The sequence below is a fragment of the Vidua macroura genome, chromosome 9, assembly GCF_024509145.1.
Source record: "Vidua macroura isolate BioBank_ID:100142 chromosome 9, ASM2450914v1, whole genome shotgun sequence".
Lineage (NCBI taxonomy): Eukaryota > Metazoa > Chordata > Aves > Passeriformes > Viduidae > Vidua > Vidua macroura.
In genome coordinates, this window is record NC_071579.1 from 15,053,126 (window position 1) to 15,065,799 (window position 12,674).

A 12,674-nucleotide genomic window follows, 5' to 3' on the forward strand; every position below is an offset into this window, starting at 1 on the left:
CAATATCTCCAACTGATAATGCTAGAATCCATGCAATAGCAGGTATTTTGGCCTGCTGCAGAGAAAGACAAATTTTGGTGGAACACAGAAAAGTAAAATTTGAAAAATACACACTGACCTAGGATCTGAAGTCTACACAGGACTCTAACCTGTACCATTTTGGCAAATACGGTGAGATTGAGCTTCCAGGTAGCCATATTTCACTTGTTCAAAATTATACATTATAACACTATCTCAAAGAGACAGACAGCCAAAGTTTATGAAAAAGTACTTTTACTTTTCACCTGAAGCTCATCACACAATGGTCTTCCCTAGTTCTCAATTTAAATCTCTACAAAAATAAAAAAAACCTGAATAGAAGAAACAAGGCAAATTGCAAAGGATAAAAGAATTACAGTGAAACTGAAGCTACAAGTCCAATGCCCTTCATACTTCAGCTTTCTGAATAATTTCAAAGTTTCAAAAAATATGAAACATTACCAATCAGAAATGAAAATTATAAAAAGATTTCAAACTGAAGGATTTTCTGAAATTAAGATATCTCTTTTTTTTTTTCATCACCAGAAAAATATTCACCATGATGGCTCAGATCAGTACTGACAGAACTGTTTTGTCTTTTGTGTGGTTTTCAACAGACAATTCTAACATATTAACCTTTCCACAGCATCGTGTCCAGGAATTTACTTTTCGTGAAACTAAAGCTTTTATTTAAATTAGGCTTCAGGTAATCCCAGCATTTCCAGTAAAGGTATCACTGGCCAGTATATAATCACTCACATATATGTATATTAAATGTTCCTTTAATATTATTTAACACAATCATTTATTAAGTAATATATTACCCATTTGATTTTGCATCTATTAGCATTGCTACCTAATACTGGCATTTTACACAGTTTTTCATCTTTTGCTGCAGTAAGTTTAAAGAATAAGCCTAAAAGAAGCATTTTGCTGTACTAAATATGTGTATCTTTTCCTAAACAGGAACTAAGAGTGTTAACTTAATTCACATATACAAGCCTCTGACACAATTTTATTTTTACATGGTCTTAAACCTCAACTACACTGTACTTTTAACTTTTTCATTTACTGTAAAAAAAGCTATGTAGACAAGTGTCTGGGCAAAAACATTTATGTAAAAAAGCAGATAAATATATTACAGCAATATATACAAAAAATACAGAATTAGGCACAAAAGAACATATGGCAATGAGAAAACAGGGGGTGAGAGGGACAGGATGGGGGAACTGGCAACAAGCATTCTCAATGCTGTGGAATTGCCCAAAAAAAAGTTTTTAGCAGTAGGGCAAGTAAACATGACAAAAGCTCTTTATTACTTATTGGCAAAAGCATCTCTTGTACAATGAAAGCTGAACTGGTACCATTCATTAAAAAAAGAAGCTAACCTTCTTGAAGTAAAATTTATGCCAAAAGATTTAACAGTGGATTTTGGAAGACAGAAGAAATTAACATGTCAGCTGCTGAATGCAAAGAGAATATGTACTTTTTCTACTTTTGGTTATCCATTCAGCATCACCTAACAGTAATTTCCTGTTCCAGTAATGAAGTGTGTATCACACACTAAATATGCATGCACATACACAAGTGAACTTTTCAAGACATTCATGGAACAAATTAAATTTAGCTTTTAGGAAAGTTATTGAGAGATTCTGGCACTGTATGAAACCTCTCTAACTGTAGTCTCTTTATTTGTCATTATAAATGGTACTTCTCAGCTGAAGACACATCATTAAATTGCACTTGGGAATAGAAAACCACATTTACAACATGGGAACACAACTTGTTCAGAGCCATTGTAAGGTGAATTTAACTCTTAAAACAACAATCTCATCCTCTAACAAATTTTATTAGCAGAATCAGTGTCCATAAAGGTTAAAAGCCAAGTCAAGGGGAACAAGGTACTAGAGGAATAACATGGTCTTTTGGTAGAAAGAGAGTCTATGCCTAAGCAGCAACAACTGAGAGATCCTTCCCCATGTAGCACTTAAAACAAAATTGCTGAAACCTAGGGGACAGACCAAGGGATGTTGAAGGAGACCTCACAAGCTGACTAATAACTACTGCTGAAACTCCTGTTAAACTGGAGACTTACAGGCAAGTAACTATTTCATGAGGTAGTCTGGCTTTCACTGGACTTGAAAATCCTAATCCATTCAAACATTTTGCTGCTAACACTTTAACAAATATAAATATGCACTGAAAACAGCAGGCTACAATATTTACATTGGGAGAAAAAGTTTTAAGAGGCACTGGGAGAATGATTAAAACACAGTGTTAGTTCATTTACAAATCAAATTATAGCTGCAAATACATAGCTTAAAAAAATATAAACTCAAAAAATTAGAAACCTAGCCGTGAATCATAGAAACATTTAGGCTGCAGAAGAGCTTTAAGATCGAGCTCAACTATTAACCCTGCACTGCCAAGTTCCACTGAGCACAGGAATGGTTCTGTTCAATTCAGACTACCATAAAAACCCATGTTCTGTATCAACCATAGCACTGATCTATGTCCCGTGCATCTCTCCACCAAGGAGATGAAGAATTCCGTTTCCAAGTGACATCCCGCAACAATATCTAAACAAGATGTCATCTTTACTAATGATATTCAAAGCATTATTCTCACATCCAACTAGGATACTACAATTTAAATATAATTGATACATAAGCCACATCCCTGTTGATTTCCTTCAATTCAGCATAAATCAACTCATTGAAATGGAATGCTTACAAGTTGACAAAGCCTTTAAATGGCTGTAATCTGAGCAACTTGGGTCCTGGCATTTTCAGTGAGAAACTCCTATTTTATTAAACAAAGAAATAGGAACTTAAATTAAAAAAGCAACAAAATGAACTGCAGTATACACAAGGCATGTTTTAAGTCCAAGTCATTCAATCATTCAATCTATGAATATTCAATGCAACCAAGCAGTTTTTGCAGAAAAACAGTTCTTCAAGTTCAGCATAACTCCTAGCAAAGAATGAATAGCTTACTATCTGAAAATAACTGGTTTTGCAAATATATTTTAGTAAAATTTCATCCTAGAGGAGCTTTTCTCTGCACTTTTTAAAATGAAATATATAAATATGACCTAAGAGTTCTGAGACCTTTATTTTAGATGCATAATTTTTCTGTATAATAAACTTCTTTCATTAGCATACAATCTCTTAATACAGAAATGTAACTATGTGGGTACAGGCAAAAAAAATGTAAAAATGACCACGAGACACTGCCTATAAACTCCTGCATATCTGCAGTAGTGAAATAATATATAAACATACTTCCTGCAGAAATCACTCTGTTTCACAACTGCTAGTTCATACCAGCAACTAAGTAAAAAAAAAAAAAAAGATTGTTCAGTTTGTAATATTAAAGACAAGAAGCTTAATAGCAGTAGTATTCAGTGCTGTTCTATGTAGAAAGCACTTCCTGTTTTCCCTTGGCTAAATATATGTAATCTAATATTATCAGCTAGTAGAACATAGGATACATATCCAGACAGGAAATAAGGGACTAAGAGAAAGGCAATGCAATTGCAGATATCTAGTTTACAGTTGTGGATTATGACCAGACAGAAATATTAAAATGTTGCACTGGCTATTGAACACAATCATCTGCCTCAACCAACCAGCAACAAACTGCAGACAATCACAAATTGTATAATAGAGCCCACTGTGGTTTCATTTCTGGAAACTTCTTTTCTTAAAAAAAGTTTTCCTGGATGTACCCCACCCTGATGTAAGTGATAGAATGTAGGAAGAGAGCTGTTGTCTGATCCAGTGACCTCTCCCAGGCTCCCAAAAGCAAATATACAATACCTTTGCTTTAGTTTGTAAATCTTCAAAAGTTCAACTTAAAGATAAAATCTGGAATTCAAAATGTTTGAAAGAACAAGAAAAGAACTAGACTCAAAAATACAATAAAAACACGTAAGATATGAAGGTGTCTGAAGTCCACATGTTAACCTTGAAGGTTAGGTTACATGGTCAGCATTAATTACACTTTTGTTAATAGGGTATTTTGCTGTTTATCACAGACATGAGCCATGTGCATATGAAAATCTTGACCAACCAATATTAAAACTATCTTACACTATAAAGACTATTGCTTAAGAGGAATTTGAGCTTAAATAAGTAGACACAATGAAACAAAGAAAACTTTAATGCAGCTTTTAATTGGCACATCTGCACATAGGCTGTGCCTGTTTGAAAATGCACTGAGCACTGAGTTTTTTAAGCAGCTATAACAACATATTTTCAGTATGGTATAGTGGCTGTTCAATGTTGCAGTCTAACATGAATGCATTTAATTTAGTCCTTAAAAATATGTAAAAATACCACAGGCAAGAGTGAAATTCAACTGAAGTAGAACAATGAGGTACCACAGCACAGCGATGCAGACAGAAATTACCCAAATTAATAATAATAGCCACATTTTATTTCTCCCACCCTGAGATTTTTTTATTTTTGTAAGTTTCTAAATCTGCATATCTGTATAAATATGTAAAGTATACAGTATTATTAAATTACAATACTTTCCAATCACATGTAATGTACTTCTTAAAATCTTTCCAATTATTATAAATTGTAATCAATTTGCAAACTTCAGAAGTAAATTACCTAAGTTTAAGCATCATTAATTTTAACTAATAACCAATTTTACTTAATGTGCTAGCAAAAATGGCACATCTATGACACATCTATGTTTACTGCCCAAGTTAAATACAGCACTTGAAATATTATTAGTTTCTATGCCTCAGTGCTAAGTATTCTGTTAATACAATGAATTACCTACCAAAGTCACTCCTAACATTCCCTGCTAATTAAGTAAAAACAAGATCAACAGTATCATCCAAAGCTCCAGGAGTCTGGTGAGCTCAGCTGCAAAATGATTTTGGAATGTTTCTACTGATCTACCTTAAACACACAAATGTGAACAATGAAATTGATGGCAGCTGTAACAAGAAAACCTGTCAATTCTTCTTGTCTTTGACAAGCCAATTTTCATAAAACTTTCATCAACATCTTTCACTTTTTATCTACATCCATTAAAAATGTTACCTTTTTTGTATGTGGATTTCAGCAATGAGTTCATGGCATGAGCATCTCCATACAGATAACTCTTCCTACAACTTCCATTAAGCAATCCTCCATCTTGAACAGCCGAAGCCTCACACAAAGTTCAGTGAAAAAGTAACCCCTTTACAGAGGAAACAACTTTTCTAGTTTTTAAAGATAAGGGATTTTTTTTCCTTGCATTTAAAATCTGCAGAATAAACAACTGCAGCTATGTATTTACTGAACATACAGCACTGAAAGGTAAAATAATTATTTATGTACAATCATTTGCAACCTGTCTTACTGATGTCTTCAAAACCACTAGCAATGTCAGAATCAGCAATATTTATTTAAAGATCCCGGTTACAGCTCTGGTTTCTCAGAATCCTGTTACCAAATTGTATTTTAGCTTACTTAAAGAGCCTTTCTAGTCATTGTGCACTAAAACAAAATTAACTTATGGATCTTTATGAGAAGATTATGCTCTCCAAAGAAATCAGAATCAAGCAAGAGTATGGCAGAAAATTATAGACTTTGACAATATTTTCAAAAAAAGCTAAAGGAAAACTAGCAGTAGTTTAAGCAGTAGTAAAAGGCCTGTGGTTCTGAGAACACAACTTTAATGTCAGTTGGTGTTAAAAACATCAAAAACTTACACATGTAGCATAAAAAAAAACTTCTTAAGCTTAGATATTTGCTGATTTGCAAGCTGTTCTCTCTTGCTACAAATGCTAATCTAGTGGATGGGATCCTTGCCTTAATGTTCACAGAATAATATTCTCCCATACTGTCCAACCTAGTTCAGGAACAAAAATAAATCTTGTATATTTAAATATAAACACTTAACACTTAAATTAAATTCCTCAACAATAACAGCAATCAAATTTGTCCAAACCAGGGTTCAGAATTAAGAGGTAAAAGTCATCTTAATCCAAGTCTAGATTTCTGCTCTTTTACAGTCTTAAGACTGTTCTTTTACAAAAGACACAGAAAGTACCTAAAACAGTAACTTCACCTGTAGGGACTGCTAATGTAACACGCTGTCACCTACGCAGACTGGAGGATGGATACAGATGACAAAACTGTTTAGAAAATGCCCAAGGATCAGGCCTCGTATTTTGAGCCATTACCAGTGGTTTAAATTATCAGTAAGAATGCAAATCAAACATTTGTTCACCAATTTCACAAGTTTCTTTCACAAAAAAATAGGATTCATCTGCAAGACTCCCTATAGGGCAGAGAAACCATTCCCCTTTCATGCCTTTCACTAGGAGAGAAGATTAGAGCAAGAGTATTCATAAAAGCATTAAAGTACTACAGGATTCTCACTGAATGAGGGCTGAATACAAAAAAAAAAAAAAATCATCACTAAAGGAACTGTATCCATGATAAAAAGGCAGGATGTTCATTTTTAAAAAAACATCTTCAGTCTCACTCATAATGACACAGCCCTCAGTTCCACCAAAACCCCTCCCCTTCCAAGAAAAGGTAGCTTTTTGACAACTTAGGCATTTTGGTTTAGGATAATATTTCTATAGCAGAGAAAGAAATGAGGCTGTGATTGACAAGATTTTGTTCAAAGTTTAGGCCTGCTAAGGCACTGCTATTGATAACTGTTTTTTTGACTGTGTACACTTCCACCAATAAAAGGCTCAGAGGATTACAAAGACAAACCATCTCTTTCCTGTGTTCTCCTAGCTATCTACTTAGAAAAATATCACAGAATCAGATATTGGAAATATCACAGTCAAAACCAGAATTGGTTTCTATATTCTGCAGAAAACAATGGCCAAGTCTCATAATACCATGACACTTCCCAACCCTAAGAATGAAAGGGCAACGAAAAGTATTTGTTTTACACAGGCGGATATCTACAACATGTCTCATTTACAAGGAACTTAATAAATGATCACAGGGTCCCTGAAGCCCTAGAAAATTTGGAAAAGATTCATCACCTTGGCTACAGAAAAAAAAATTGTTTAATTGACTAAAGTTTTAAATTCTTCTGAAGAGAAAAAGTAATAGCAGAACTGAAGCAAAAGGAGGACATCAATTCAGATAGAAAGAATACTTGAACTCATTTGGCTTCAGGAGATGGTTACAGAAAAATTAACACAAAGGTTTCAATTTCACATCTGACTACTTCTGAGTTTACAATCTGAACTTGTAAACTGTGCAAGTCTGGAAAAAGTACTTCCTGGTTCACAGTGAACAAGACAGCTATGGGAGGATATATTCAGAAGCTGAACAGTATCCTACTCTACAGGGTTTTTTTGTGCTACTTCAAAAAGGCAGGCAGAATGAAATTTGAATCTAGTACCAAGAAAATGTTTAAAAAATAGAACACCCAAACAAACTAGCCCCCTTTTTACAGATTGCTATAGGGAATGACTTGAATTACAGCACTGCATTCAGATTATGGGTTTTTGTTTATTTTCCCACCAACCTTCTTTACATATTACAGAATTTATGTGAAACATTTAATAACAGGCATCTCATACTACAGGAGGCAGACCACTACTTTGACCACTGCTGCTAATGAGATTGTTTCTTGAGTAGTCATTTATGGTTATGGATGCCAAAAAACCCAAACAGAAAAACCCCACCCACACCAAAAAAACTCCCACACACAACAAAGAAATTCCCAAGAATAAAACCCAAACCCTTAATCACCTTAAATAGGGTGGAAATAAAAACAAAATGGGAAGCAACATATCTGTTAAATACATCAAACTTCTATCCCATACATCAACCTAATGGGATCAAAACACACTTTTCCATTCTCAGAATTTTTAAGGAAGAATTTCTGTGTAGGGGCTGCTTAGACAAGCTTTCGTATTTCTTCTTCCAAAACCTCAAAATTATAATTCTTATTTCAATTTTTTTTCCTTTACCTCTTTTTTCCTTTGATAAATTAATTTGCATTTAATTTCCCGGAACTAAAATTTTATCTAAAAATATATGGAAAATTTGGTAATATTTAGGACTTGGTCCTGTCTTAATGTCCACTGCTGACACCCAAACCCTCCTGTGCACACAGCTCCTTTCCATAGTAGTTTCTTGTTTAAGTAAAGCAAACTGATGAAGCACTAATTAATACCCAAGACTGAAAAGGACATCAAGAAAATGAAAACAAGAAGGACCTCTTTCAGAACCAGAAGGAAGTAAGAAAAAGAGGGAAGAGAGTCAAATGTTCTGGGGTTCCAAAATGGCTATGGCTACACTGCATTTCTGACTTATTCCAAAGTACAACCCCTCTTCACCTTTGGTTACAGAACTGCCAGTGGAAGTGGTTTTCTGCTGCCACACTTCTCCACTCAATACCACACTGTGTCTACAATTGTGCAATCACATGACTGATCAGTAAAATGCTCCAAGGAAAAACTACTTTATTTTGTCAGAATATTTTAATACTGCATTAACTTATTCTGCAAGTGTATGAGCACTCCAACAGAAGAGTGTAGCAGAAACATGTGGATTTGGAGGTTTTTCTGCTTGTGCTAAAGATGTAGGATGAGAAAGCACAGAGCTACCCATTCTGGCAAGAGCTGTTACCACAGCACCCTAACAGTAACATGAAATTGCACCCTGAATCCCAGCCTCTTACTAATAAATTAAAATGGAAAGAGTCTACCATTAATATCAGTGATTATACTTCTGACCCCATGAATACAGAAAATCAGGCACAGTAGAACAGAGAGCCAGGCAACTGACTAGGAAGTGCAGCAACCCTCTGATGCCATCAATTAATTCCTCCACATCTAAGGCAAGAGGGGAAGGAAAAAAAAGAGAAAAAGCCCACCAAAAATTAATAGTACAGTAGAAAAAGAAAAAAGAAAAAAAGGAAGACCTCTGAAATGAGCTTTCCAAGGGAACTCAATGTACATTCAACATACAGAAGCATCAACTGCAATAGAAGGTATTTTAGTGTGTGCCAATTAATGAAAAAATCTTTCTATCTAGCATCACCAGAAAACTGATTCAAGAACAGCCACAATCACTTTGCTCTGATATTCTACCACTGTGATCTCAAACTGAAGGAGCAAAGTGAAGCTTCCTGCTTTAGCAGTGAACCAGAACTCTCTCTTCCTGAATCCACACTGTATTATGAAACTGGCACTGTGGTGTTCCCTGTAATGTCCACACTTGCAGATGACCGTGTGTAAAGAAGTTGATGTCACACAGGAACTGGGCTGTTTACCTTTGCCTGGCAGCTGAGATCCTTACTTTAAAGGTAGCTGTACAAGACAACTGTGATTTTTCATCCCATCACCCACCAACAATTTTGTGTGCAGACATCTGAAAGTTGCCTGTTGATTGCCCTCAGACACCCAAGGTTTGTAGGAAATACAAAGTCACTATATTTCTAATACAATCCAACAGTTTATCCCTCTATAGCACAATGGATTCTTGTTTTTGTGTGGTCCCCTCGTAAACAGGAAATGAGTCCAAGTATAAATTATAGATTTCTCCTTTGAAAGGGCATCACTTACCAGTAACTACCATGCTGCTCATGTTAGAGTTCGGGCTACTGAGTACACTGCCTGAAAGTAGTTCGTCAGATCCTCTCTAAAAAGAAAGAGACAGTAAGAGATTTTTTTCCTCTATTTTGTGATTTTTAAAGATGATACTTCCTCTTTTCAGATAAGTTATTCAGATAACAATTTGAAATCTAAGTAAAGCGGAATATTTACATGGCAATCTGAAATGAGAGCAGCTTAAGACAGTTGTTTAACCCACCACTGAAATAAAGCCATCCCTGGACACAATGAGAACTGCTGAACAATAATTTTGTCCAGCATTTCAAATTAAAATATAATTAAATAAATTTATTCGGCTTCAATAACATTTAAATTAATTTAAGTTTAAATATTTTAATACACATATATATTAAACTATTATATCTAGCTGAAACTACAAGGGAAATCTACGCAAAGAGAAATATGGAGTTTAGCTCAATTTTAACACCCCTATTTAAAAACAAAGATTTAATGATCATAGGAAATTACATCAGTTTTCATTTTGGGGACATTCATTTTTTTCTGCAAAACACAACTAAGGGCAGGGAATTACATCTTCATTGTAGTTCTTAAAACATGACACATATCAATTAATGAATGACTTAAAAGTGGGCTGCAAAAATCAGAGGAGGGCTTATATTAAAACCATGTAAGATAACCCTTTCCACAAATGGCAAGATGGGCACTTGACGCAGCTGAAGAGGCGCTTCTTTTCACACCTTGTTGTTTTTTTTTCTTTTATGCCCCAACCCTCTTCATTCTCAAGACTTCATCTCTCAAAAAGCCTACAAAATCTTAATGTGATCTCTCAATAAACAAAATATTTAAACCATCCTTTGAATATTATCTTTAATTTCTTATAGGTTCTTTCCCACTTCAGAAGTATTTCTGCAGCACCCTTATGACTAATCCAGGTCACTACTAAAATGGTAATGAGGAAAAAAAAACCCAGTTTCTACCATCCTTATTAAAATAAATGGGTTTTATTCTGTTGTGGACACTACAAGAGAATCAAGAGTAGTTAATGAATATGTTTTACAGGGCACTTCAATACTTCATAATAAATTAATTTGAGACTATTACCTTCATAGACAGCACAGCTGAAAGACTTATAAAAACCCTTACCTTTTTCTCATACTGCACTATATTTGTGTCCACACAGAGAATAGTATGTTAAAGTTTATACACATGTACACACCTATAGAGCCATTAAAGTTTACTTGGTTTTCAACATCAGCTCTGAAGAATCTCTACACAGTTTACTGAATGCTCTAAGCTTGTAAGGGTACATAGCACACAACAAAGCTGTGCCTATCACATCAGCAAGAGCTCCCTGAAGATTGCATCATGCCTAATACCAAGATGAGACAGAACCATGAGAAGGACTATGTCTTGTCCTTTTCAATGTAAGGATGCATTTCTAATCAGATATAACTAAGAAAAAAAATAGCTAGATAGAACTGAGAAACAACTTATAGGTAAGTTATGGAAATTCTCTGTTTTTCTAACAACATTGCTTTCTACTACTGATGTAATATGCAGGTACTCTGTGTAAGTTGAAACATAAACATTCTTTCCCTTTCATGTTCTACCTTTTCTAACATTATATTGACAGGAGTAGAATACTGCAAAGTTGAAGATTACTAGCAGCATTAAGTTACTCAGTGGTAAGTGCAGTTTTTTCTGCTTGCAGTACCCATCTAGCTTTGCTTGGGCAGGCTGTCAGCAGCCTGGCCAGCTCAGCTGAATAGGCAGAAGTAGCAGCAGACACTGAATCTGTTCATAGCTCAGCTGATTGAGATCATTCAGCATCATTTTTTCCCCCTAATACGACAGGAATAAATTTGCAACAGTACAGCAATTACTACATAAATAGCTGAAGCAACCCCAGTACCAAATGAATGCTCTTCCCAAAACCTGTAGGGACTTTGCAATTCTGAAATAGCTCAAATTTGAGTTGCCTTCAGCTTCAGAAAGTTACTTACAACAGCAACTGCTGAATGACAGAGTGCAAGAATGGTTATATAAACTTCTGGTTCCTAGTAAATCAGGCTTTCAAAAAAACTGTTAATTTCTTAATCCACAGCAGAAAACTCCAAAAGGAGCACAAATTACTCAACAGAGTAGATATTCAGTTCTTGTATTTCTGTTTCATGAACAGTTTTCTCTTCATTTACAAACATATCATTTTACATTTCATGAATACCTTCTCCATCAATCACTAGATTTTGTCATTGCCCTTGAAAGATGTAACATTTTTGCTTCAGAAGAACAATGAAATGTGAATTTCTTGCACTGCCCTGTATCATAAAGTCTACACTTGTCTTACCTGCATAAATTAGTGTTCAAAAGTCTGATTCACATATGTACAGATTCATACATGAAATGTTCTTCCAACTCCCCCATGAAATCATAAATGTACAGCAAACCTCTATTAAGTCACTCCTGTACATATTTTCCAAGCTTTTGGTCAAAGACAAAGATCTCTTACCATGTGAGTAATGATCATATAGATATACGTGGTTATTTTTCCTAATTGGTTCTTAAGCAGCCCAGACCCTTCTGTACTTCAGTTCTGTACATAACTTTCAAACCAGCTCTGCAGCATGATGGACTTGGATACACTTGTAATTTACCATTTGGAAGTGGTAAATTACAAAATCAAAAGCAGTACCTGTCTGGTTATTGTGATTTACTTCAAAAGGGTTATCTGAAGATCTTCGTTGTCTAGTAAAGCAATTTCATATAAACATCTCAAGTAAGCCAATGTGTGCTCTTAGACTGGCACTACTGTGTAACACAGTCCCTCCCAAATTACATAGACATAAATACTTATTTTACTTACATTTATTCAGCAGAGATAAGGCTTTATTTGATTTGTGGTTTGGAGTGCTGGGTTTTGGTTTTGTTTGCATATTCTTTTAGAGGGTACTAAGCCAAAAAAGATGGATGCCATGCTCCATGAGCAAAGCTTTTCATCACTCTGCTATGTCACACATGAATTTCAAAATCGTAACCAATTTTCCAAGCATCTCGAATATTTAATTAGTCTCAAGCACAGAAATTCTTGTAGTTG

General features: G+C 34.8%; 1 protein-coding gene across 6 annotated transcripts in view; it reads right to left on the reverse strand.

The window, feature by feature from the left end:
• Positions 1-12,674, reverse strand: part of PTBP2 (polypyrimidine tract binding protein 2) — a 48,518-nt gene that overhangs the window by 24,809 nt on the left and 11,035 nt on the right. For 5 of the 6 annotated variants that reach the window (XM_053984730.1, XM_053984729.1, XM_053984728.1 and 2 more), the window contains one exon: positions 9,572-9,647. The exons of the other annotated variant lie outside the window; for it this stretch is intronic. In XM_053984730.1, coding sequence (XP_053840705.1) covers positions 9,572-9,647 — 76 coding nt within the window. The remainder of the gene's footprint in view (positions 1-9,571; positions 9,648-12,674) is intronic. 6 annotated transcript variants of the gene reach the window in all.